Raw genomic sequence first — 27,901 nt, forward strand, 5'->3', positions numbered from 1 at the left:
TGAAATTTGAAAAAACTTGTATTTGAACTGATGGATTATGAGCAAAATGTAAAATTCTTTCCTTAGAGACACTTGCATAATTTTAAGGAATAGACAGAGAAGAAGAATCTAATCAAATACTTCTAGAGAGTCTGCAAAACACATTTCAGTAGTAGACAAGAAGAAAAGTAAAAAGCAGTCAGCACTTTTTGGGGGTTTTCTTTAGCACTTCAAGGAGACAACTATCCCCTGGGAATTTTCATTGCCTTGTTCTAGATCCCCTACCTTTTCTGAACATCCAATGTGTTTTTTGTTGTTGTTGTTGTTGTTTTGTTTAGTTTTGTTTTTTTTTTTTTTAATTATGAGAAGCCAAATAATATATAATTTTGACTCTCTTTAAAGAGGTATGTGTGGAAAACTGCTAATGTTAGAGAGCTGCTCACTCTATTTGCTTTCAGTGAGCCACCTCTGCCTCAACATTTTCTTCTCAATCCACATTCCATTATCACCCCTCTCAGGGCATTTTATTTTTAAAATCTCAGACAATTTTGCCTTGTCTTCCTAGATGTTTTGGGAATTTTACAGTCTTTGGGTGGACTTTTCTGCAGCAGCTACCTTTTCTGTTTCACTTGACCTGATTCCTTGCAGATGTAGGCATCTCAGAAGGCAGCTGAACTACTTTAGAGACCCAACTGAGGCTCCACAGGTAGGTGGTTGGAGCCCAAGGCTCAATTAATTGACACAAATAGATCGGTACTCCATCAGGTGATTCATAATCCATGAAAAGAAAGCCAAGTGCTCTGAAGTGAGACTCTGTCCAGGCTCATAATTCAGGCACTTCAGTTGGGTAAGTCCCAAGTCAGCTGGAGAGAATGCCATCCCATGGGCTGGAACGCCTCACTGGGGACTCTTTTTTATTAGTGTGTTTCTCTCTGTAGTCTAAATTGTGAATAACTTCATCAGTGTTCAATGATGCCCCAGTCCAACCCCAGCCTCTCAGATGTTCCATTACAGGACAACAGAAGGGCAAGGGAGCATTGTTTGGAGAAGGAACAAAACACCTGTGATGGAAGCAGTACTGGCTGCAAGTATTAAATCGGAATAAATGACAAATATAACAAAGACTGCAGTATGCATGACAAATCCATGGATGAGAATATATCCCCATAGCTTTGGCAGTTTGGTTCAAAACTGCTTGGTAATTCAGGTTTTGAATCCTACTGCATGCTTCAGTGAAGAGGGTGGAAGGATAAGTAATGTGAAAATTGTTTAAAATATAGTATTAGGGTTTTCAGGGGAGTACTATTGCATTTCATGCCTGAAGGGGCAAATCTACTCTGAAGAAAGGTTTTGAAAAAAGATAATACTAAAAAGTGTAATTTTCCTGCCTTATCCCCTCATACATGTTTTTTCTCTTCCTTGATATTTGTATTAAATATGAAGCAATCAAAGCAGCAATCAAACAACTAAAGCATACACAGACTTTGGAAAAAAAAAACTACAGGTGGGGAGAATGATATTTTCAACTCAATGCATACCCAGCAGTTAATTTCCTTCATTTATGATATCAACCAATGCTTGCAGCAGTCTATCATCTCTATGCTTGTAAGGTTTGGCATTGTAAAAAAGATCAACATAGTCACTGTACAAGCTTTCTTCTGAGCCTCTCAACTGGGAGGGCTTGTTCAACTTTTTGAGGGCTTGATAGAAGTGTTCATATGGAATGTTTAACTTCTTGCTTGCGGTCTTCTTTGGCAGCTGCTTCTGATCCATCTGTCTGCTAAAAGCACTCTGCAGTAAATGCAGCATGGCCTCTGATGGGATTTTATCTTCTGCTTTGTCACTGCTGCTGCTGGTTTCTTCAGTGGCTTTGGGTTTTTCACTCAGGCTCTCCAGTGTGGTATGGTCCTAGAATACAGATTAGCATGAAAAAAGGTCAGGTGTCAATGAAAGACTGACTGGATTAGGGTTTGCTGTGATTGGTGATCTCCATCTATGTGTGGGCAAATGTTATTTTTTCATTCAGAAGTCACTTGGGCATCTAGAAAACAAGCAGACCATTATCAACCAAAACAAACTATCAAAAGGGACTATAAAATATCAAACACCCCCCTCCCCCCCATAATATAGGCAGTTATAAATTCAGATTCCACATTGGCAGGATACAACAGGTCATTTTATACCAGTATTTGTTCCAGTCTTAAGAGATATTTCTGGTTGTGCCATGGAACACAGCACTCTAGATGAAGGAAACATATATGCAGTGGTGATGGCAGCTCTGATTGTGCCTTGTACTCTTAGGAAAATGACAAAACCAGTGTTTCCATGCAGTCTTCTCTGTAGAGGATCTCACTTGAGGAAAAGACAGTGAAGTACGGCTAATGGATGGTCATAACACATATCTAGGAGACTTGGAAGACCAATCCCAAATATAGGTTCATACAGCAGCTGGTGAGAGGCATGATCTTGTTTCAACACTAATCTATGCCTGTAGACCTTCCTCATTCAACCTAGAATAGTATCTCTAGTTGACCATTCATTTTATCTTCATGCAATTTTTTCCATGTCCACTCATTTTCTCCTACAGCACCTGCTGAATCCACTTTTACTTTCTTCCAATAGATTTTCTTGCCCATGGCTGCCAGACCTGGGGACATTTATGTAATGGACTTAAAAACCATTATCCTGCCCACCTTTCATAACCTATCTGAGCAAGGTTAAACTATCTGTGCTTTATGTATGTCTTAATTACTTAATGGGGAGAAAATTTGATGTGGTGGGATTATTTTCTGAAGCTGTTGATGTAATCAAGCTCTATGAAAATGTGCATTACTACCATCCTGTGCATCCTGAAACCCAGGGTCACTCTGTCTTGTCATATTTTTAGAGACTGCTATCTGTAGGGTAAACAGGGGGTGCTAAAGGATCTGGCAGCACAGATCCACTGAGCCAAACCTTTTGATTCAGTGAGTCCATGACTTGTCAAGCCTTTTGCTCCTGAAATTCCTTCAAAACTCACTGAAGCACTTCAGCAGGAAAGATTCCTTCACAATGTGACACTTGTTCTCAATAGAACTACATAAATTTAGTGTGTCTGTCAGAGGTGTCTTCCTCCCTCCTTCTACAACTCAGCTGAATTAGCCATAGAGTTCCTTGCTTTAGGAGAAATTTCCTTTTATCATCCTAAGCCCATTATATTTTGCAATTTGAAAACAATAAAAATATCAGTTTTTGACATGGGCAAAATTATGATATGCACTTAAAATCAGTGAGGGGTTAGATGAAATGAATTAATGCAAAATGAATATGTGTCTTCTTACTAGGCAAAAAAAACCAACCCCGAAACCAAAAAATAAACCCAAAACATTTTCTTATAAACTGAAAAACATGTAAGGAATAAATATAATATAATATAACTCTACTTCTACAAGATCCGTCATCTTCTCTACTCCTCTTCTGTCATTTTGCACTGCATTGTAGGATGTATACACACGTGGCTGCTTCATGTGTTCAGGCTGGGTTGTAGTACCATGCAAAATCAATTTCCAGTTTACAATTCTCCCCTCATTTTGTATTCGTCTGGACTGAAAAACAAGCATGGCATCAGACTAGGTTCTCAGGACATGAAAAATCAAAATAGACATTTGAATGCAAAGTACACAGAAGTGACCAAAGCTAATTATCAGGCTTTCAATACCTATCTATAGAGTACCATTCCCAAGCATAAAACCTGCAGATATAGTAGAGACAGAGGATATTAGAATGTGGGATTTAATACAATAGCTTAACCACTCAAAATATTCACATTTTGATGTAACAATTATTAATTCATCATGTAAGCATCAATAGAATTTTGTCATAACACAGAATGATAGAAGTTACTGAAGTAGTATTTTGCAGTATTAGAACATGTTCACTAAGTCATTCCTTGCTAATTTCTTTATAAAAATTACTACTGGAAATTATAATGTGAGATACTATTCTTTGCTATCATGTGGTGTACAACAGCAATCTGAAATACAGTGTGTGGAAGCAAACAGCAAATATTTATTTATAAATTTTGGTGGCAGTACTTCAGAAATAGAAAGTGGAAGAGACAAGTACAGAAAACAAAAAAAGCTACAGGGTGAGGAAAGAGTGTGTTATACCTTGAGGACAAAAATCTTGCTTTATTGTAAGTTTCAGGAAGCTCTCACTTAAAATGAGAGCTAATTTATAAACAAAATGCTCTTCTTAACTTTGTTCCACAAAAATGCATTCAAAGAGCAGGATATCTGTAACCATGTAAGCCTGCAACATTAATACTACATTGCTGATAGTAATATTTACTCCTGGTGCCCTGTCCATCTGCTCAGCTCTTGGCAATATCCTCCTGTTTACAATTTGAGGCAATAGGGGGCTGAAGGCTCAGTGTCTAATAGGAAGCTTTCAGGTTTTGGCAAGATCTGACCCCTAAGGACAAGCCTACTAACAGACAACTTCAATGAAATGAGTGAGCTTGATCACTCTCTCTTTGAAGGGAAATATTTTTCAGTTGCCCACCAAGCAGCTTAATTCTGGTGTCTTGCTGTTATAATCCATATCACCAGGTGGCTTTAATAAACTGATTTTTGTCCTATCTGTAGACTACTTGGCTTTAATCCTTAAACATTGTTCAGCACTAGATACTCTCAGAATGAAATTAGGGAAATGTATACATCAGAATAAGTTGCTGAGATCCCCCAAAAAATCATTAATTCGAAAGATTTTCAGGTGTAATGGTGAAATGGACCAAGAGAAGACTAGCTCCATGCTGTGTTCTTTTCTGCAGAAAAGAATATCCAGTTAACCATATGTTAATTTGATTTCATATTTCAATCCAAGAATCACAGAAAACTTTATTAAGTGGTTAATTTTGGTGACGCATGTCTGAGAAACACAGGCATGAAATTTTTTTGACAGGTATGTATTGGTGAAATGAGAATGGTGCTTTGCATTTAGGTAAAGGCTCATTACCCAGCATGCTTTGTAGTGATGAGTGACTATTTCATCTGTGTTACTTCCCAAACACAGCTAGTTAGCATACAGGCATACTCACCATATCAGTAATTCTCAAAATCCAGGTGCCTGTTGGATTTTCCCCCCATGTGTGGACAGACATGAAGTCCCAGTTCTTGAAGCCATTGGGAGATTTGTCTCTCTCTCTCTCAGCCAGCAAGACAGTGCTGGTCCCTGTGTGGGTGCAAGATCAACACTCTGATTGTCCATGCACTGCCTGTTCCTACTTTTCATATTTGTCAGTTTGCATGCTGCCTAGAGCAGAGGTGACCTGGAAAATATACTGTTCAGCAGTGGCTCCTTTAGCAGTTGCTCCTATAATATTTTTACAGCCGTGCTTAGGAGTGTACAAGCTGTTAGGTCACACCAAAGAAGGTACATCTTGTTCAGTGTTCTATCTCTGACATGAAAAGGTAATGAATGCACATGAAAGAAGCATAAGGAGAAGATGTCATGCACAACCAGTCTTTCCCACTGATGAGCTGTTCAAGAAACTTCTGAAATGGAAGTTTTAAAGGCAAACCAGCTCATGCAGTATTATGAAACCAGAGTCTTATCATGATTTCATCACTGGTTTGGGTATTTTTTGGTGAGTGGATGCATACAGCCTGGTCCTCTAACAGGTTGAAAAAAAGCATTTTCATTGTTATTATTACAAAAATGCTGCAGATCACAAAGCATTTCTGCAGCAAAAGAGGTTCTACTGCACAGGGGGAAATTTGTTTGGCTTGTTTACATATAAGGAAAAAAATACAAGGAAGCAATACTCACAGAATAAGGAGCAGTGAAGCCCCAAGGAGCCTTGTCACAATTTATAAATATATTTAAAGGTAATACTATAAATATAGAAAAGAATTACACATATTTGCTATTAGTATTTTGCAGGAAAGTAGAAAAGTAGCAGGAAACAAGGGAAAAACAATTTAACCATGTACAGAAAATGATAGTGCAGTGGAGGCAGCTGTACTTGGTGATTACTACCTAGAAACAGAAACAGCCTGATATTTAAATTCATATGTAAAAGCTTATATTTTTTTCCTATTAATGCCAGTTGATGTAACAGACTTTACTCTTAGCTGTTTATAATATTTTTTGTCTTATTGTGTTGTTTCAGGGCATTGTCAAGACAACTTGCCATATTCTAGCTCATTTAGTACAGTTGTACTAAGGTGCCTAACAAAAACACTTAGATTTTTAAATACACCAATGGGGAGCTGCATGAAATGAAACCTAAGGAATCAGATATCCTTAGTTTTGCATTAGTCTGCTAAACCACAGGAAGTCTGATAACAATTATTGATCTATAATTTGTTGTCTGCCAGGAGCCCTGCAGTTTCATAGGTCCAGTTGCCTCTGTGAAAATGTCCTGTGCCTTCATTTTCTGAAGGATGATTTTCAAATGTCTTTTCACAAAAATAACCCAGAACAGGTGAAGGTTAAATAGAGGTCTCTATAGCTCCCTGGATGCTTCATCCTCACTGGATTTGGCCAATGATATATTTAGCTCTCTTGAACAGCTGAAAACCACCATTTTTTTCATGAAGTAAATGTTACACACTACAGCAACACAAATAAATAAAACACATTTGCCTCCCATACCTGATGGAGAAACCAGAGTGACATGAAGATCACCTCTACGGGAGTACTCAATCGTTGCCTCGAGCTGCACGTGCTCCAGAGATGCAATGGAGTTCTCTTGACCTTCACAGGCTTTTGTGGGAATTTCAATGATGACTTCTTCATTTGCTCTTAATAATCTGTCAAAATTGAAGTAGTTCTTTGATTACCCACAGGAACTTCTGATTCTGGGTCATGAAGTGTAAATGGCACGTTTAACAGCCATTTCAGAATGAGAAAGGAAGAGTGAATGCCAGCTCAACACAAAAAGGTAATGTCTGCTCTTCATCCTCTGCACAGAGAGAGACTCTGCATAGCTTTCTCTGTGCAGTTCCCGTTACTTCCAAATAGAATGGGTGTCTAAATGTCCACATAAATAATTCTAAATTCAGGATCATGGGATCTTTGTTTTCATAATGCAACATAGAGGACTGCAATAAACATACATAAAGAGCAAGTGTGGCATACATCAGCAATAGGTAAATATTCTGCGAAAAAGACAGAGTGCATAAAAACAATTTGTTAGTAAAATGGCGTAAATAATAAGATTGCCAAGCAGTGACTCTCCAAAACACTGCAGTACATTTCTGCAGACAGACCTTTGTTGCATTCACATGGTATAATTTCAGCCTTTGAAACAGATAATTTTTTCCTGGATAAAAATCCGTATGGGAACATGTGAGACAAAAAGAGTCTAGATATCCTTATTGATTAACCAGCTCAGTAACTAATGATAATTAATCTATCTGTTCAGGCTTACTGTGCTGTTGACACATGGCTGATAAGATTTTTCAATGAGCCTTTGAAACACTTGTGTTTCATAAGAGAAATGCTACAGACATGATTAAAGCTCAATGTATCACCTTGATTTCAACATATATACAAGTCTGTCCAGGAGAAGAATTGCTAAGACCCATTACAGACACTTATTTCTTAAAAATCTTTGTGAGACATCAGAATCTTTTTATCTGTCTTCTGATAGTTGTCTGAAAATTCACAGCCTTGCTGATTTGGCTCAGCCTCACAGTATCATCCTTTCATACACCGTCTGCACAAGCAGACATAATAATCTTAGTCTCTGTTAAGGCTTCATACTAGTAATTTCCATCAGTCTTACACTAAAAAAAACCAAACCAAGAAGCAAATGCTGCTTGCCTGCCTCTGGGGAATGGCTGGCAAAACTAAATGAATCAAAATAAGTCCTTTATTCTCGTTCAGAGCAATCTGTGAAGAATATGATCCTTCAGGCTTTATTACAATAGGCACCAGCTTAGTAACTGGTAATGCAAATCCTTACCTGGGTTCAAAGCTCTTGTCTTTGACAATACACTCTCTTTTTTCTGGTACACCTTTCCATCTTTTGGGATCAGCTAAATCCACCAAAGCATTGGCATTGAGTAGCCCAAACCCAAATCGGCTGTTGACCATCAGTCCTGCTCCATTTTTTTTCCATCCTGGATTTCCAGCCAGTGGATCATATTCTGAGGTCCACACTACCAAGTGCTGCATATCCCTCCACGTTAGATCTGGGCTGTTTGAAAAATGTTTCTGGTTAGTTGTTTCAGGGCTATCTATCATTTTTCTATCAATTATTAAACTGAAACAGAATGTGCTTTGAATGTACATGGCATCCCACTGTTTTATAACACTCAGAATGTTGCATTTATGCTTCACAGTACTTGTCCAGGCAGAAAAGATTTCTGTGTCCATGAAGAACAGGTATCTAGCAAGAGTAGAATCCAATCCTCCAAAACAATTCAGGTATTTAAAGTTAGCTAGCAATACTAGAATTTTCCACTCGTCTTTTTGGGACCTGGACTTTGAAAACTGGGTTGTTGATTCCATCTTTGACTCACTTTACCCTTTAAAATATCTAAGTGTGTTGGCTTGTCACCAAAGGGGTGTGCAGTAGAAAATAGAGCTGAATTTACACCATACAAGTATTAAATATATGCAGTATTGCTTAAAGTGTTTTCTGTGAAAAAAGTCATTGTCCTGTTTTTTCTTAGCTTCCCCAAGGCCTAAATTCTGACTACCTGCCCTACAGGATCCAAAGCTGGCTGCCCCCTGCCTGCTAAGACAGACAAGCTTGGGCACCTTCCCTTTTATGCCACATCATTGGCAGAAATTCTTCTGTAAATTGGCTGAGGCTTAGTTTAAATTCCTGCACCCTATTGTCTTCAAATCACACTCTCCTGAATCCATGTGCATCCTCACTTTTAGGTGCATCTGGCCAGAATCAGTAAATGCTGTTGCCAATACACAAAATATTCCTCAGTCATCATGATTTACTCACCTTGTTCTTGCTTTTCTAGGAAGGTGTTGGGGCAAGGAGCTGCTTATTTTTAATCATCAGCCTGAGCAAATCTAGCTGACAAAAGGAGGAGCTGTAGTATGAGATAGTGCCTCTTAAAATGGGCTTTTTGGGGAAGGCAGTGGGGTGGTTGAGAGAGAGGAGTTTCAAAGATAATGGTGTGATATCTTACTTTGCTTCCAGTGCCAGAGCAAAAATTCCTGCTGCCAGAGGTGCAGATGCAGAGGTCCCTGTGTGAGTTTCTGTACATTCATTGTGAAGATCAACACTTGTCTGCCAGAAAATAAAAATAAAAAAAAGCAAACAAAAAACCCCCAAAAAAGACAAAAAAACCCCAAACCCCAAATAAAAAAAAGCAAAGAGAAAAAGTATAAATAAATAGTTGTAAATACAATCATATCCACAATCACAAACATAACTCTGAGTCCCATACTTGGTGCATATTAATACACTCCTCACCAGCAGAAAAAGTGATGAGTGTTTAAATCTGTTTGTGTTTCATTCCGCTCTTTTTATTTCAACTATAATTTTAGTATCAAAACATTTTGTGTTGGAACAAAATACTCCCACACTGAATAGCTTATTTTAGTCTAAAGGTTTCACAATAAGTGTTTCATACTTACTGGTGATTCATGAAAACAGATCATTGTGTTGGGCCCAGAACATTCAAAATTACTGCTTACTAGGAAATTGCTCATAGGATTATCATTGGTGTTCTGCTCCCTCTTCAGCAGAAGAACTATAATTTGTAATGAATAAACACCAAACTCATCAGCCCATTTATCTAAATCTCAACTATAAAGAGAAGCCACTTAGTAAGGACTGATCTCCAAGCTAACTTGGAATAATGCTGCTTTAATCCCCGTCAGTGCAGTGTGTTGTAAAATTAGCATCTACCAGGGCTGGAGAGAAATTACAGGTATTTCAGCATTATTGTGCCTCAGCAATTTTCTTTAGCACAATTTAAGGGATGCATACAGACTAGTGTGCCTGCTTGCTGAAGGTTCAGATGCACTGTTGCTAAAAATGGTAATGGCAAGGTGTAACAGAGGCTGTGACATCACAGCTTTACTGTTTACTCTGAAGGTCTCTTTGTTTCCACTTTGTGAAGAATAGTAGCATATCAAACCATGCAGAGACTTCTTTCGTACAGAAACAGTGCTCACAAACTGCAGACAAAATCGGCATGTTGATTTAACTGCATTGACATGGTGATTTGGCTTAACCATTAATTTAAGGCAGAAGAATACAGGAATACAAACACTTTTTCAATTACAAATCCTTTTAAGTTTCCAGACAAAAGCTCTAATCACACAACACATAACATAAAGCAGGCTCTTGAAGCCAAGCATTTAAGAGGTTTCATTTATTATTTGCAAATACCATACCTTTCTATTTGGTCTGAAACTGGTAAAAGTAACTTACAATTCTTTGGTCAGTATAATCCCCACTGCTGTATGCTGTGGCCAGGGTTGAAGAGCACTTCTCTGCATACCAGGGAGAAAGCCCTTGCTGAGAAGCACTGCTAATGGAGATGGTGTAGATGCTGTCAGTGTAACCATCACAGTCACAGTTGTCACCCTGACGACCTCCATTCCCTGAAGCCCACACGAAAATGGAACCTTTCCCATTACGGCCCTGAGGGGCGGGGTGGGGTGGGGAGGGGGGGAGGGTGTGGCAAAAAGAAAATGAATGGTTATCAAAGAGATTTCACACCTCACATTTTATCCTTAACAACTCCTTTCCCCCAAAACCCTAATATAGCAAACATAGGAGAGGAGCAATTTTCATTAAGCACTGTAGAAGACAGAGACAGAATAAACCAGCTGTTTGAGATACACTACTGTTCACCCTACAGCACAACTCTTAATCTCACTTAGCTTTAGTGTTTAGTGTTCTGGATACAGAAGCTTTCCTCAGGTTGTGAAGTTAAAACCAGAGTCTGTGTTTAATAAGTAAATTTTTCAAAGTGCTGCTGTTTGATCCTCACCATTTCTAGAAAAAATTACTTTATGAAAAAAAAAAAAAATCTGCCAGTTTATCAGGGGTTATTTAATTTTCCTTTCCTGTACTCACAGAGGTATAGGTTAGGAGTACGAATGGTGGACAGACTGAATACCCTTCCTTCTCTCACAGATTTGTGGGGCAGCATCACCAGCCTCCAGGCATAACCATCACAGCCATCACAGAGGAAACATGCATCACTATCCAGTCTTAACCTCTACTAGTTCTTCAGAAGAAAAACAAAATGTTTCGTGTGACAAGCAAAATTTCTTGTGTTGTTTATTATTAATATAGATGTGCATATATATTAATTATTAATTATGTATATTCCACAGCAGTTGGAATACAATTTTTTTTATCATTCTACCCAGGTGAGATTTTAAGTTATTTATGCAAATGCTAAGATGCTTACAGCAATTAAAACATTAAAAGCAAAGAGAAGTAAGATATACTCTGTGATACAAGTTTTAAATTTGGAAAGACAAGCCACATCAACTACAGAAAATGATACAGTAACTTTGAGAAAAAAGGTTGCTGTACAGAAAAGCACTGGTGTATCCTAACACCTGCTCTGATTTCACTTCTAGCACTTTCTTGGTTCTTCAAGTTAAGCCTGTGCTCATGTGCTTCACCTGAGCGGCAGTGAAGCACCCAGGGATTAGAGCTGTTGTCAATCCCGATGCTGGCTGACTTTAAGCAGAATGGAGACCAGGAAGACCTTTGCAAAAGGATTTCTTGAATCCTGAGAGACAAATGCATACATTTGTTCCCCATTATTATATTATTATTTGTTCCCCTGCACATTCCGAGGTGTCTCCTTAGACCTGAGATCACCTCTGGAGGACATGCAGGTGGTTCGAATCCCAGCTCTTTCCAATGCCTGCCGATGAGAGACTGCAGGAGGCTGTTCTTAGAGGTTTTCTTCCTTATCTCAGGAATACTTTGTTCAGCGAACAGCAGTCTGCTCGCCAGATGTCCAGGGCAGAATCTGCCTGGTAGAGGCAGGACGTATCTTTTATAGTCTAAATTATGTACTAGGTATTTACAAATGACCCCCAATAAAATACAATCTTGTTACATGGTCTAGCTCTGTCCTCATCCAATCTAAAAGTGCCAGCATGTCACCCAGCATGGATGACATGGAGAAGGAGGAAGAGGTATCCACACCCCAAATTCTCCATGTTGGCCATGTGCCCCTTATCACAAACATTCCCCAAAGTCTATTTATCTACGTTCTAACAGTCTAATTTACACTCTATTTTTGCAACTTGCATTTCTTCTCTCAATGTGGGTAAATTGTTCCAAGCAGCTAAATCCAGCCCCTGAGACACCTGGGTCTCATTCGAGGGTCTTTGGGGACCCCACCAGGGGAGTCTTAAACCTTCCAGGGAAGCCAGAGGAATACTCTGGACTCCCACAAAAACAAGCTGTAAAAAGGATGCATTCTCCACCAAAGAACCTGCTATTTCAGAATAAGAATGAATACTTGATGCCTAATTTTCACCTTTAATTCTCCCTCTGCTCTTGCTACCTACCTATGGGAGTATAACCTGTTACAAACTCTCTCCTCTCAGTCTCCATTATTCCCTCAGAGTGTCTTTGTCAGCTGTCAGCATTTGAATAGTTGTCTCCTTTTCTCCTTCTGCCTACTGATGTTAATTGCCCTTTATCCAAATTTTTCTGTTTGCTTGTCCTTCAAGCTATATCTCCCTTCTCCCCCTATGATTAAATCTTCCTCTCTTTATTAGTACCTGTCCATCTTGAGATATGTTTTCACCTCATTGGCAAGAGCTAGAGTAGTTTGCTAAAAATTCATGGAAGCTCTCAGTTTGCACCCTATCATCCAAACAGATCCAAAAAGTGTATCATGAAAAAAAAAGAACCTGTAAAAGAACCTGCTCCCAGTACCCTTCATCACGCATTTATACTATTTTCCTTTTAGTTAGATCATGGCATACACCAATTTATAAATTAATGCAATTACCACAATGTAAGCTCATCCATAGGGTGCTAAAGTGCATTACTATTTCACATAGCAAAATATTCATGGAGTAGGAATTTTGTATTAAATTTTATGGGGTTTCAGTGCAGAAATCCAGTTACTGTTCAGTAAAACAAGCAGCAGAGAAGGGTGAGTGTAGGGTGAGACAAAGGCAGAAAAATTAAGGATGGAAAAAAACCCCAAAACTTATCCATGGAGATTAGCAGCTAAAATCCAGTTTAAAAAGCCCTAATGGTATTTTCTCAAAAGTCCCTTCTGGCTGGAAATTTCTCACACCTGTACTATTAGAATATATCATGTCCATTCAAATGCATTTTGATCAAAGACAGCAAAAAAATTTTCATATTTTTATCCAGTGCAAACCATTTCAAAATTGTCTCTTCTGTCAAATTTTTGATTTATTTTTCTCTGAAGTATCATACCTGGTTTATCCCATACTCGAAAGCCTTCTGTGCCAGCCTCCCAGGTCCCTCCACAGTTTTGCCATCGTCATTAGGGCCCCAACTTGCACTGTAAATATCCACATGTTCTGGATTGAAACCAATTGAACTGGCCTCAATAGCATCGGTGACTATTCCATCCAGCATTCGTATACCTTCACAGGAAAAAAAAAAAGAAGCAGGCTGGATTTACTTTATGTTCCCTCCTCCTTGTCTTTGTTAACTGGTCTTAATGCTTCCAGTAAAATTAAGCCATAAGTGCTGCTACCACAGCCGACTGCTGTTCATATATGCAATATTGAGAAAAGCTCCTGTAAGTGTAAAAGGGTACATTTAGACTCTATTTGCAAAGCTCAGTGTTTCTCTACAAACATAAAAAAACCAACTTAAAATCTAGTTAGGCTCCTATTTATTTCTTTCTCTTCTTCTGCAGAGACCCAAGAAGATGATGTCTTGCCTACTGTTACTGTTTTTTTTTATTGCATTCTCCTTCTTCCTCTTTGTTCTCTCTTACATCTGCAACAAAGACTTTGGAAACTGCTAAAATGCCACCAAAATTAAATAGGTTCTACCAAAATTACTTATATCTTTTTTAAGAGTTCTAAGAGCTTTAGTTCAAAGATGCAGTTCTGAATGTTCTGACCAAAGCACTTGGCACTCACAGTCATTAAAGATTTTGCTGTCTCTGTGACACTGCAAATTCACCAGCTCTTCAATCTCCACTACAGGGAAAAAATCTCACAGTTTTTCTACTGCAATCCAGAGATATCTAGTCATTAACAATTTATTAGGAGCTGCATGATCTAATCTCCTTCTGAGCAAGCCTGAACTCAGTGGTACTTAAAATTCAGGTGCAGGCAGTGTTCATCTGCACTGGATCCTTTGCTATGCAAAGCCACAGCCCTGCAGTGGGGCTTCTGCCACTGTCCAATGCTGAAAGACAGTAGAAAAAGCAGAAATTTGGCAAAATTCCCACTATGGTGTGGCTCTTAGAGCAGCAGCAGCAATATTAGAGACACACAGTCGGGATTCAGCCTGTGTTTACGAGCAATAAAAATGTCTGGGTTCCCTTGGATTTGGCAGGTTAGTACTACAGCAGCCACACCATTGCTGGCAGTTGGTGAATTATGAGTACTCATTTTCTAGTATTTTCCACAAAACGGGGATTTGGTGAAAGCACAGCAGGCAAAATGTCATTCTATTAAAAAAAACCCCCAAGCTACCCAAAAATACCCAACAAAAAACCTCCAACCTTATTCTTGCAGCTTGGTATCTTCTTGGGTTTTTTTTGCTTTGGTTTTTTTTTTTTTTTTTTTTTTTTTTTTTTGTTTTGTTTTGTTTTGGTTTTGGTTTTGGTTTTGGTTTTGGTTTTGGTTTTGTTTTGTTTTGTTTTGTTTTGTTTTTTGTTTGTTTGGTTTGGTTTGGTTTGGTTTGGTTTGGGTTTTTTTGTGCTATCAAGCAGGGAAAAAAACCCTGCATGCATAATTCTTTTCCTGAATGGCTGAACCTCTTAATACTCCAAATACCTCCAAAATAAAGCTGAGCTTTATTATTTCATATTCATTAGTGCTAACATCGGACAAAGGAGTTAATCCGCTCTACCACAGCTGCTCCACTATCACTCACAAAGCTGGGAAAAGCAACAAGGTATATCCTGTGCCTCATGTACTAAAAACACCACTTACCCAGGATTGTCTTAAATTGAGAATGGTTTGATTACTCTTTTTTCTGTTGTTTCAGAATTGCCACATTCTCTCATGCCAGCAGAGGTCTGCCTGTGTGAAAGTGACTGCAAGCCCCAGGTGAGAGCTTGAAACAAATAATGAGATAGTGGGAATGCAAGAAGTAATGTGCAGATACTTCCGACAGAAAAAAAACGAAGACAAGTCTGTAGATAAATAATGTAATAAGGAAAAAAACAGAAAGAAAAAAACCAAATCCAAGAACAATGACTCCACACTGATGAAAACAGTTCAAGGCAAAAATCACTGCCTTGCCTTCCTGATCGTCAGAAACCCTGATTGTTCAAGTCAACTCAGGGATTTGATGTTTGCAGTAATATTCCCTTAAGCAGATTCCAATTATGTCCTCTTGTATAAACTCTCTTCTATTCTTGCTCCCATCATAAGTCCCACAAAATCCAAAGCAGACAAAGCCCAAGGTAATTTCAGACACACATACATGTGTCTGCCTGGCAAAAAGCTATTTTTAGTAATATGTCACTGCGTGCAAACTCTCAGCCCAGTCCTTTGTAAAATGGAGCTCCTTAATAATTTAATATCCATGACAGCACCATGGAAATATCATAACACAGTGGTATAGTCAGGTATGCATGAAAATGCACATACCCTGCTTTGTACCAGAGGTGATCCATACACATTTCTCAGCTCTACAAGGACTAAGAGGTGATTGCTAAAGGGCACTGAAAGGTGTCACTTTGAAAACTGTCATTAAGAGTACTTTTTCTTCACACAGAGCACAGAGAAGCCAATGGTACTCACAGCCACAAACTACTGGAGAGGCCAGTCAATGTTTCAGAATATGGCCAGGCATAGATTTGACTGGAGAGAACATTCAGGCTTATTAAATTCAATATTTTCACAGAAAATAAATAACAAAAAAACCCAGAATATTTTGTTTTACCCCTCAAGGCAAAGTTAAATCAACCTGTGATGCTGAAGGCTGGAGAACAAGGTAATGCATATGTCAGGGTTTCTTTCCCTAAAGCAGATATTGTTGGCTATCAGAGATAAGGCACTGCCTGTGGACCACTGGGCTGCCACTTAAGGAAGTCATCCTGAACTAATGTCAAGTAGAAGTGTGCAATGTGTCATTTCATGGATTAAAAAAAATAAAAATAAAAAAATAAAAAGGAGAAAAACAGCTTCTGGAGAAATGAATCCTGTAGAGTAGAGCTTGGATCACAAAAAAAAAATTTCAGTGTTTAGCTACTCCAAATTTATCTGAATCTTTTGAAGACTTCTCTTATTTTTCACTGCTCTTTGAATGTATCTTTCTTACACTCCTGTCTTAATCCGTCTGGTCACATCTAACAGCTTACAATTTCTTTCAACTTTTCCATTCTTCCTTCTCCCCTGCCGAAGTGTATGCTGCTTTCTGGGTGATGTGGATTGCTGGACTGCTTTTCCTGCTGTTATTTCCTTTTCTAGATAAATCATCCCACACAGACTTATAGTTTGCATTTGCAAATGAGCACAGATCATATGCAAATAGCTGTGGAAGAACATCCTCTGTAGACGCAAGAGCCTTAAAATAAGAGCACAGTGGGAGTTCAGACATCTTTGCAGCTTCATTCATTTTGCTTTTCTTCGAAAATCTGATGTCTTCATATTACGAGTGAGATTTATTTAAACAGATTATGACAGCATAATGCATTATGGCAAAGGCAAACTGCAAAGCTGACATCCATGACAGCTCAGTGGAGTAACTGAGAGCTGACAGAACACCATGCTGAAATGGTGGGAATGATAGTTATGGGTGTCAATTACCACTTATTTTCCCACTGTTTAAAAGGAAAAAGAGGGAATAAAGGAAAATGTAGGACTGTACAAAGAACTTCCTCTGAGCTAAATAACCATTTGCAACTGATACTTGCATCATGGTTATTTCATTAACAACTAACAGATTGAGTCACTGACTGAAAAAAAATGATATTGACTGATGGGCAAGAAGGACTCTACTTGTTTTGAAATTTAACTTATGGTGACAGTAGAGAATGAAAGTGTTGAAACAAAAAGGATAGTAGTTTGCAAAGCTTCACTGACATGACCTTTTGAATGTGATTGTGTAAATGGAAATACTATGCTGCAAATATGGATGGGTATAATTTTGTGTACTCCTACTTTAACTCTACTCAATCCCTCACTTCCTCTGGATAATCATAATAAGTAATTAGACCTTTATTCCTTAAAAGACACTGTCTTAACTCTAGATAAATTATAAGTTGTTGCTATTATTGTTGTTGTTATTGTTGTTATTATTAATTGTTGTTAATATTATTAACATTATGATTATTACTTTTATTACTATTATCATAATCATCATCCCTGCCTATAGTGTTGCTGCTGTTGTTTAATATTCTAACTTTCTATCTATGCATTACCAAATTCCAGACTTTAGTAGAGAAATCCTGTCATATACAGGCATCACTCAGCACTGTTGCCAGACAGGATTTTGAAGCTTATAATACTGAAAGATAAATGTTTTCCGAGAATGACCAATCATTCATATTTCAGATTAATGATATCTGGCAACACTCAGCATCTGTCTTGTTTCCATTCATATTAGACACCCAATTATTTTTGTTTTCTTACCTCCAACCCTGGAGTTGTAGGCTACTCCAACTCCACATTTTCTGTTGTTGGCTTGCATGGCAATTTCTCCTGCACACCGTGTCCCATGCCTGAATAAATGCAGCAAGAATAAAGAACGCATCATAACAGCTTTGTTGTATTGTACAGAAAGACTCGTCAAGAGCCTTGATTTATTCAAATTTTTCCTCTCATTGAATGCAATGCAATTTTTTAAGAGCTTTTGAGTTGTACCTACATAATACAAAAATACTTATTTCTCCTAAGCCTCATTAAATATAATTTTTACCTACTTAATGTTCAAAGGAACATTTTCATGAGATGATAAATGCTTTCCTTAATCTCACTGTAGATACCAGTATTTTAGTAGGGTGAAAAAGTGGTATAAAATTATGGGGCTAAGAAGCAGTCTTCAGACAGAAATATGATACAAGTATTTTTTAATCACATGCTTAGATACTTTTTTCCAAAATGACTGGATTTATTTAAGATTTCAAAAAGTGAGCTTTGAAAATATCCCTACTGCTAGTTTTTTCTTGTAACAAACTATCTTCTATGCAATTCTTTTTTTTTTCCCCATGGGTGATTTTGATTCATCGATACAGAAAGCCTTCCTATTATTCTCAAGGTAAGAGTACTGTATAATGTAATACCACAGATTGTTATTCAATATCATACTTCAATGCTTCTGGGCAGAATTCCATTTACTTATTAAAAAATATTAGAGGCAATACAGGTAGATTTAAGAGATAATGACATCATAACAAGAAGATAATGGCTTCTTTCTCTAAAATAACACTGTAACAAAGTAGAAATGCCATTTTTCAAATGTCTTATTAATGGGATTTTTATCCTCAGACTGACCTTTTTTCCCCTCATACAGGGATTTATGTTGTGAATGCTACTGTATTGTCTGATAGGAAACAGGGGACTAATGCATCAGCTTCTTGCTATCTGTACTGAGTAGTGGAATCCTTATTTGTTGAAGAGATTGACTATTTTGTGCACCAGCTTCTAAGGAGGTCTCTCTCTCCTGTTCTCTTTCTTATGGAAAATATTTATAACTGGACTACAATGGATGTGCCCAGGTCTGACAGACTCATCAAGAGAATTTTTTTTTTTTTTTAAATTCCCAGTGTAAAGCAGGGAATTGAAGTAAAACTATACTTTGGGAGGTATCATTCCAGAAATACAGAAACACACGGAGACACATGAATAGATTATTCCCTTCATCTTGCAGAAACATATCATCACCTTACACTTAAAAAGACATGAAGAAATTCAGGACACCATAGGGAGATTACAATTATGAAGATCTTCATCTTAGAGTTTTATCCGATTATTTATACCAATGTTATTTGAGAACACTCCCACAACAGGAACACAGGAGGTTCCTTCTGAACATCCAATAGTGATTCTTTACATTGAAGGCAACCAAGTGCTGCCACAGGTTGCCGAGGTTGGTTGTGGCCTCTCCCTCCACGGTATTCAAAAGCTATCCTGATCATCCTGGGCAACAGGCTCTGGAGCTCCCTGCTTGAGCTGATGACCTTCAGAAATCCCTACTAATCTCAATCATCCAGTGATGCTGTGACACAAATTCTTCCGCTTACAAAATAATTGCCATGTGAGACATACACAGAAATTTTTCCACTTGTATCTTGCAACACACAAGCTAACACTGTAATGTTTTGTTCTCTTCAGACAACTGTAAAGCTACTCACTTGTTTTCATTTGTTGGATCATATCGAGGAAAAGGATCGTGATCATTGTCATTGAAATCATAACTTGCCTTCGGGTCCTACATGTAAATAAAGAAAAGTAGAATCAATTCAGACAACAAGAAAAGGCATTTCTAAATTGCTAACAAAATGGGTTCTAGAGTCTGTATTTATTTACTTGATGTGCCTCATATTGGCAGCAATCAAGCTGGTATAATTTGATGGCCATTAGCAATTCCATAAGTTTTTCATGGAGCTTTAATAATTTATCATTAAAACCACTACATGCAAATGTGTCTGGGAACTAAATCTACTGAAGGAAAAACAGAACAACAAAATATCCTCCCCGCTGCCATTGTTAAGTGACATTCAGCTTCCTGTGACACAAACCAAGTTCCAAATCATGCCTAAGACAAATATTTCAGTCTCTGTGCTGCAGGAGCTGACTTACAGAACTAACAGTGAGGTTGGAAGGATGGCCTGTTAATCAAATTTAAAACTGGCTAATCTATTCTATAGCATTCTGATGCTCAAACTTACATAGTTAGCATAGATATCAGTGTGATTCCACTCCAATCCATCGTCTAGGACTGTGATGACAACTCCCTTGCCTGTAAATCCTTTCTGCCACACAGGAATAACATGGAGATCCAGTTTGGGCAGAGATGGAGTAATTCTTGTGTCTTGCTGTGGGACAGAAGGGATTAAAATATGTCAACATTTTGTCCGTTTATACCAAACAGGTCCAAAATTGTATTTTAAAGGTGCTGTAAACAATCTCAGCCTGAACTTGTGCATTTTACTCAAATTTTGCAAATACAAAACAAAAATTAGTTTCATCAAATACTGGTGGCACTGAAACATTTATCCCACTGCTTGAATATCCCTGGTGACCACTCCTGAACAAAAAGCATCTTGTATTTTTGGTAAGCAGGCAGCAGAAGCTGAAAAGAGTTGTGGAGATGCAACAATGGACCTTGGAGCACTGGGTTAATAATCAGACCTGCTAATGTTTGTTCTTTCCATTTGGTGAGGAGCCAAGACAGTGCCCGCAATGCAGTGAACTGGACTTCCTCCAAGTGTATTCTCTCCTTGGACATTAAAGTTATCCAGAGCAAAATAATTAATGGGTAAAACAATTAAGGTGGTGGTTTGTTTGGGAACAACTGTGTTGAATCACAATTTTCTCTTTACCACCCTCATTGCTGTCCCTGTGGTAAATCAGCTGGAAGTATCTCTTCTGCAGCAAGCTTCTTGAAGAGTATCTCCTAAATGGGTCATTTTCCTCTTCTAATACTAAATGAGCAGTAATCTAATTTAGAAAACATGCTTACAGCACCCCATAAAAGCACAGGTGCAAAAGGAAACACTTTCTTTCTGTTTCTCTGTGCACAAATATGTCAGCTGATGGCAGGTTTGTGTCTTTGATTCCAAAGAAATATTGCATAAAATAAAAGGCTTAGGAAAAGAAATTTGTTATAGGGACGAAATTTGTTTTATTTTTTGCTATCTCTGTCTGACTGCTTCCATTCAGGAAATTATTTGAAATTTCAAGTCTTGTTCTCTTGAATCCATCAAATAATATTTTTTCTTGGTGGTGTGGGAAGGATAGAGCTAAAACTGTTGCTATCAAATTGTAAAAATACAGTAATAGTTATTCCCTACAAGGCAAAAAACATATTTTGGAAAAAAATATCCAACAAACATTTATGCATTTAATCAGAAAAATTCGATGTTCATTGCGAATAAGGGCAAGTAGCATGATTTTGTTTCTCATGTGGGAAAACTAGAAGGAAAAGTAGTGAAAACCATAAATAGGTAGGAGAAGGAAGTAAATCTCCTGGAGAGCAGAACATTGCCAGTTTTTTTTCCCAGACTGCTTTTATGAATCCTGAATGTGTTTGTGCATTTGTCTAAAATAGACATCTTGGAAATGTCCCGCTTTTTGGATACAGGCAAGGAAGCAAACAGACATTCTGCTTCAAAGAAAAGCTAAATTCTTACAATGTTTTTTCTGCTCAGAAGAAGTCTGCAGGAATCTTCATGAAAATATTTTATACTCTGTGGTTTATAATTTATCTTCCCTAGCTTAAAAAGCAGCCTAGAGTTTGATTTCTCTAAGATGAACCGAGGAAAAGTATTTCTATCCACTCAGGCCTCATTTGTGCTTGACCTTTCTTTTTCATTTGTTATAGCCACCTTAAATCCCATCCCTATTCTGAGAGAAAGCAAAGAATCTTAGACTGAAGACACAATGGAAATGATGCACATTGGAAATAGGCTCTTTGAAGAAACCATGTAAAATCTAAATTGTCAACTGTATTTCTCAATTGACATATGAAGATAAAAACTATAGAGCACAGGAAATTTTTTCACCTGAGGTTTTGAGCATATGAGCGAGTTTTGGAGACCCTCTAATACAAAAATCTTAGTTTATATGGCTGAAGTTCCTTGTCATATGCATGCAGGTGCTCTTCTTTTCATCTGGTTCATGTATTCTGTGCTACCAGTTTTAATAAAGAAATACATAGCCAGCTTCAGATATGGTAATGAACTTCTTAAGCAAAAACCTCAAATATTTTTAAATTATCATTAAAATGGTTTATAACTGTTAACAGTTTGTGATATCACCCCTTCCACCCCCCCATACTAAACAGCAGCTGAATTGGCATCTAGAGTCATTGTAAAAGTGACACTCCACAGAAGAGAGAAGGTTGCCTGAAAATGTTATGCACAGAGATTACTCATTTTTACAGCATATGCTAACAAAAGATACCCTTTACTTATTCCCTTTAATGCAATCACTTTGATACTGGTAAAATAATACGACTGATGGCATAACCACCTTCCCCAATTCCACAAGGCAACAAACTCTTACCAGATACCACTGCTGATTCCACATAGGGTCATTGAAAAGACTTTCTGCTGAGTCTCTCACTGAGGCACGCTTGGTTCGCTTTTTTTCGTACTGCTGCTCTGCCCATGATACCTACAATTATTTGTAAAAATATAACAAGATACTACTCTTTAATTCTAGAGTATAAGGGCTTTCATCACAGAGAAATTTTGGAGCCTAAAGAAAAATGGGCAATATTTGGTACAGAGAAGAGGATTATTTAAACTGTAGTACAGGAAGATTTAGGGAAGAGAACTTTGTGAAATCACAATACTGTCAAATCAATTAACAGAAGATCATTAAGCACAAGTTAACAAAGAACTGTAAGTGACACAAGACAAGTTTTTACATCAAATAAAACCACATATTATGGCTAGAGGGTCATCTAAGCAATAGTGCTTACTGAAACAAAGAAAACCACAGCCTGCTTCTTTCTCCGACTTATCTTTTGTTCACTCTCTATTGTGAGTGAAAAGGAAAGAAGAAAAATGATCTCTGGCTTTAGTCTAGCAATCATAATGATGCTGTTACTCACAGACCAGCTAGACCTCCAAGTCTCCTTCCTAGTGGTGTTTTGAAGAGCGGTTAATTAGCAAGCTATGAATATTAGACTAACTTCATCACCAGCAAAATTCCACTTAAGGCAACTTAAAGCCAAAATGCTTCAGTGTGCTTTGATAAAGATGAGTTGCACAGCCTTTGTGCACAGATACAGCAATCTCTAAGGCACCAGGATGTATTTTAAATGTGTATTGCCCTGTAATGCATTACTGAACCCAGTTCAAATGAAATCCTGATGATGATGCCTCTCTCTGGCTGGGTGCTTCTTTTGGAAACGGAATAAAACATTATTCATAGTTGGTCACTCTGATGGAAGTATGGTTGCTCCTTTTCATCCCAAATTCCAAGAAGGCAAAGCAAACTCAGGTTCTGTAAGATTGCCAAGACCCTGTGACAAGACCTCTATGTGACAAGCCTCACATAGAGGGTGCCTTGGATCTAATCTTTTACTTTCAAGCTCTGAATAGATTCCATTCCTTTAATCTACTGTGATTGAACAGCTTTATGATCCTGACATCTATCACCATATATGAGATAATAATGACTCAGAAATTATGGTTAAAAAGTATAATTTGATTAAAATGAAATTTTCTAATGAAAGCCTAATGAAAATTCACTACAAGAACATAAATCCTTTGAAATGGTAGCTGCATTAGACATGTTCATGATTCTCTTTGCTATATGTTTAATCCTAAACCTCCTACAAACCTTGGTCATGGAAGATGAATTTACCCATGCAAGCATAGGTATTTTAAACTGCCCTATTGATATCTCAGGCCATACATACTTGTGCACACTTCATAGCAATTACCTCTATCTCTCTTCCCTGCCCGCAGCAAAGCTTGGCCTCTTCACCACACAACAGTAATTATCAATTGACAACTTCCATGGATGTTATTTTTTTTTCACAGTGAGCAAGTGCACTGAAGGGAAATGAGCTGAAAATTCCAAGCACATATGTCAGGCAAACAAGCCAAATGTTTGTCACTCTGCAACTGGGTGAGGTTCCAACCATCCATCTCCAGCAAAAGCTGAAGGCCCCGTGCCAAATCTCCAACCACTGATACATAAAGCAGTGTTAAAAAAAAACAAAAACAACAAAAAAACAAAAACAACAAAAAAACAAAACCAAAAGTCTCAATTCAAGTCTTCCTGCAGGAAAGTACATTTGGAAACTAGTGCAAATACTAGAAGAAGTTAGGTAACCATTATTAATTATATCCCTTCAATGTATTCACAGCCTTTATATGTTTTACAACAAACACTACAGAAAGCAGATAAATATTCAGATTAGAGCCAAGTTTTACCACAGCTTTCACACTTAACATACCGTAAAATTCATGAAGGCGTTATAAAAACAAAAACAGGATTCCCTTTTCTCTCCCTTTTTAAAGACTGAATCTAAATCTTTTTAAGTAGGCTGCTGCTGAAGAAGAGCAGCTCTTTAGAGCAACGGTCCCTGTGTAACTACACAGCATTACATGATTGCTTTGTGTTTATACACTTACATAATGCATAATTACATCTCATTTATTCACAGAGTTAATTTGTCTACTGGATGGTAAATAAAATGGAAATTGGAGTAAATTTAGCAAATTACCTGCAGCACTTTGAATCTAAGAATGCAAGGATGCAATAATGTCTGGCGGAAATATAATACAATCACTTCCAATCTGCTACAATTTTAGAATGTGATGTATTGAACACTTTCATTCTTCCCTGTATAGCAGATTTATTCAATGGAGTAAGCCCAAAAAGAGAGAGACTGCACTCAAAACTATGATCCTAAACATTGTATTACAATGACATGGGAGATCTGGTCATATATGTAGATATAAATTAGAACTAGTTTAGATGGAATCTGCAGGTTTGAACATCCCCAAGTTAGGATTATTTCAGCTTCAACTAATAAACAAGTTCCTGTTTGCAAAGAAATAGATGAGAGTGTAAAGTTTTGAAACAAAACAGGCAAAGCAAGCACCCTGTCTTGCCACACAGAATATTTCCTCCTAGTTGACATTTGCATGTAAAACCTCCAGATGGAAGATTACTCACTCTGAAATTATTTGTTCCTAAATGACAATTTGCTGGTTTTGACAGCTGGGTTACTTCATGGTTTGCACAGCTCATATTGTCACAATGATTGTTGCAACAATGCTGATCTTAAAATCAAATGTTGTTGTTGTGACATTTCCCAGAAAATAGTTTGTAAGAGAGGCTGACAGCTTTCTGGTCTGCTCTTTAAATTTGTCATGCACCCCAGTTTTTCATTTTACAAGCAGAAATTCCTCTCTCTGAAATAAAGCCAGACAAACAAGGAGTCTGCTTCACCAGTGGGTTGTACCTTAGACCCCTGGCTCTCCAGTTTGCATGCTCTCTGATTGCAGTGGCATATCACTGTAACAAAAGACTGCAAGTGTGGAATGTGTGATGAATCATTTGAGAAGGGATTTTAGCTTGTTGTAAAAGCCAATCCATCAGAACCTCAGCCCCTTTTCCCTACTTCTTTTTTTCCTCTTAGTAAGTCACTTTAAATCAAACCTAATTCACATGGTAATTGCGCCGACGTGGCCTAATTAAACTTAGTGCATCTATGGATTTTTACTTTGAATCTAGCCCCTCGGTTCCCAGTTCACATTTTAATAAGTGGCACATCAACATCTGAAATTTCAGTGCTGCACATCTTAAATCTTAATTTGGAAAGCTCTTGTAAAATATATGATAAGGGAGAGTCAGATTCTGCCTGTGAATGACAGAATAGTTAAGTATTATTCAACATGAGTGTGGATGGCTGAATATATTAGACTTGCAAAACAAGGAAGGCCTGCCTATGACCTCTTTATGAATCTAGAGATAAGAAGACAGAATAAACATTTTTTTAAAAAAAGAATAAATTTAACACTCACCCGCTCATCATCAGAAAGTCTCTTAGTCATATGAGTAGCACTTCTTCGGGACCGTCTTGGGTGACTCTTATGTCTGAATAAGTAGTGGTTTTTGAGTGATCCAATCTGTAAGACACAGGCATACTTTAATTATCAGGAGGTTTTCCCTCACTGTGTGAGCAAGTACCAACAATCAACACATGAAAGATTTCTCGCTGCCTGAAAGACAATAGAGCCTTTAGATATTTTAATCCAAACAAGGAAGCAGTCTTAAGTAACAAGTGATTCTCTCAGCCTGTGTGTGCTGCTAGAAGAAGCTGAGGGAATAATTTCATTTGGGCTACTCAATCGCAGTCATTACCACTACAGTACTAAAGTTATACAGCACCTATACTAGTGACCACTACACTCATGGACACCACTCGGCATGGCCACATTTCGGCAGGAAGGTTGCTCACCAGTTTTATCTGCTTTTCCTGGGCTTCAGCAGGTCAGGTGTGAAAAGCTTTGCATGGCTTCAAACACCTCACTGCGGGGCTGGGCTGTACAGGCACCCACTGTAGCAGTGTTTTCACTTGCCCGGTAGCCAGCCACCAGGCAAGCCAGGTGCAGGCTGCTGACTTCGAGTACCCCACCCGCCTGAGGAAGGGCTCTTTGATAGCTGTGGGAGCAAATGTGCCGTCTACGAAGGCAGAAGTTCCAAACCCACGGAGGTGGGATCACCCCTACGGGTTTGGGAGTGCGGAGAACACAGCCGTTCCGTTCGGGGGGCTGGGCAGGCAGCCAGCAGGGGCTGCCCACGGACAGTACCGGGGGCAAGGAAGGAGCTGACCGCGACCCCGACCACGGGGCCGGGCCAGGGGCAGCACGGTCCCTGCTTTGAGGGACGCCATGCACAGGACCCTCGCCGGGACGTGAGACTAAGCTGTTCCCTCACGGCAGTTACTCATCCCTGACAACGCTGACGTCACGGCATCCCAAAAAAGCGCCCGAGGGATGGCTGGAGAGAAGCCCCGCGATGGCGATGGAGCCGCCGAGGCGGAGGCGATGCGGGGCCTCAGCCGGGACTGTCCGCGCCCTCCTCCTCTTCCTTCCCGGACTGCCGAAGGAGGGTCGGGCACCCTGCCCGGTCTTCTGGGTATGCAAAGCGGGGTATGCCTGCCCGGTATCCTCAGGGACAGCGGGATGCCCTGCCTGACTCTGTCCGGTCTCCTTAAGGAGAACCAGCTGCCCTGCCTGGACTCCTCCAGGGAAAGCCGGACTCCCCACTCGACCCTGCGCAATGGGAATGGGAGCGCCCTGCCCCCTCCCGTCAAGGAGAGCCGGAGGTCCCCGCCCGGTCCCCCGAGGAAGAGCCGAGCCGTCCTGCGCCGTCCCCTCTGGAAGAGCCGTCCCTGGCCGGGCGCCAGGGGCAGATCCGAACCCCGGGAGGTTGCGGTGGGAGACCGGGAGCTTTAAACTCCCCAGAGCCCTGCGGGCAGCAGCGAGGCACAAGTTTAAGGGAGAAGGGAGAGAAGGAGCCTCGCGGGATGGGAAAGTAGCCCCGTCGCGGAGTATCCTGCGGGATGCTGTCTCCCACCCGGCCGTACCTGCCCCACCAGATCGTAGTCCAGCTCGTCCGCGATGGCTCTGGCAGCGTCGGGGCCGGCCGGGATCTCCGCTGCCCACTCGTTGAGGAAGAGCCGCCTGGCGCTGCCTCCTTGAGGCAGAGACCAGGCAGCCAGGAGCACGGCCAGGGCCGCGCACCGGCCGGCCCAGCGCCTCCCGGCCATGGCAGGATGCGGGAAGGATGCGGGCGGGATCCGGGTGGGATGCGGGATGCGGCGCCGCGTTGCTACGCGATAGCGCGGAGAAGAGCCCTGCCTGCCTGCCTGCCGGCGCGGCTGCCCGAGGCTCACAGACCCTCCGGAGCCGGAATGGAAATGAGTGTTTACACGTCAAAACGACGACAGCCATCCTGACGTCAAGTGTACCTGGCCCCCGAGCGAGAAGAGGGGGGTGACTCCAGGGGGAGCGCGGAACAGAGCGGAATGGAGGCGGGGTCGCGGGGGCGAAGCCCGACGGGTCCCGGGGGACCTGGGGGAATGGTGGGGGCGGCGGCGGCTAGGAGGGAC

General features: G+C 39.5%; 1 protein-coding gene across 1 annotated transcript; it reads right to left on the bottom strand.

Annotated features, from left to right (window-relative positions):
• On the bottom strand, positions 1-27,786 carry PCSK1 (proprotein convertase subtilisin/kexin type 1). The gene is made up of 14 exons (XM_056514798.1): positions 27,377-27,786; positions 25,809-25,913; positions 22,324-22,434; positions 19,986-20,132; positions 19,449-19,525; positions 17,728-17,816; positions 13,376-13,548; positions 10,373-10,585; positions 9,120-9,220; positions 7,931-8,164; positions 6,616-6,773; positions 5,057-5,190; positions 3,402-3,563; positions 1-1,887 (listed from the first exon to the last, which is right to left on the bottom strand). Exons 1-14 carry the CDS (start codon positions 27,557-27,559, stop codon positions 1,525-1,527), a joined length of 2,250 nt encoding a protein of 749 aa, XP_056370773.1. The 5' UTR covers positions 27,560-27,786; the 3' UTR covers positions 1-1,524.
• Between the last annotated feature and the right edge of the window lie 115 nt (positions 27,787-27,901).

The sequence above is a fragment of the Oenanthe melanoleuca genome, chromosome Z (genome assembly GCF_029582105.1).
Source record: "Oenanthe melanoleuca isolate GR-GAL-2019-014 chromosome Z, OMel1.0, whole genome shotgun sequence".
NCBI lineage: Eukaryota > Metazoa > Chordata > Aves > Passeriformes > Muscicapidae > Oenanthe > Oenanthe melanoleuca.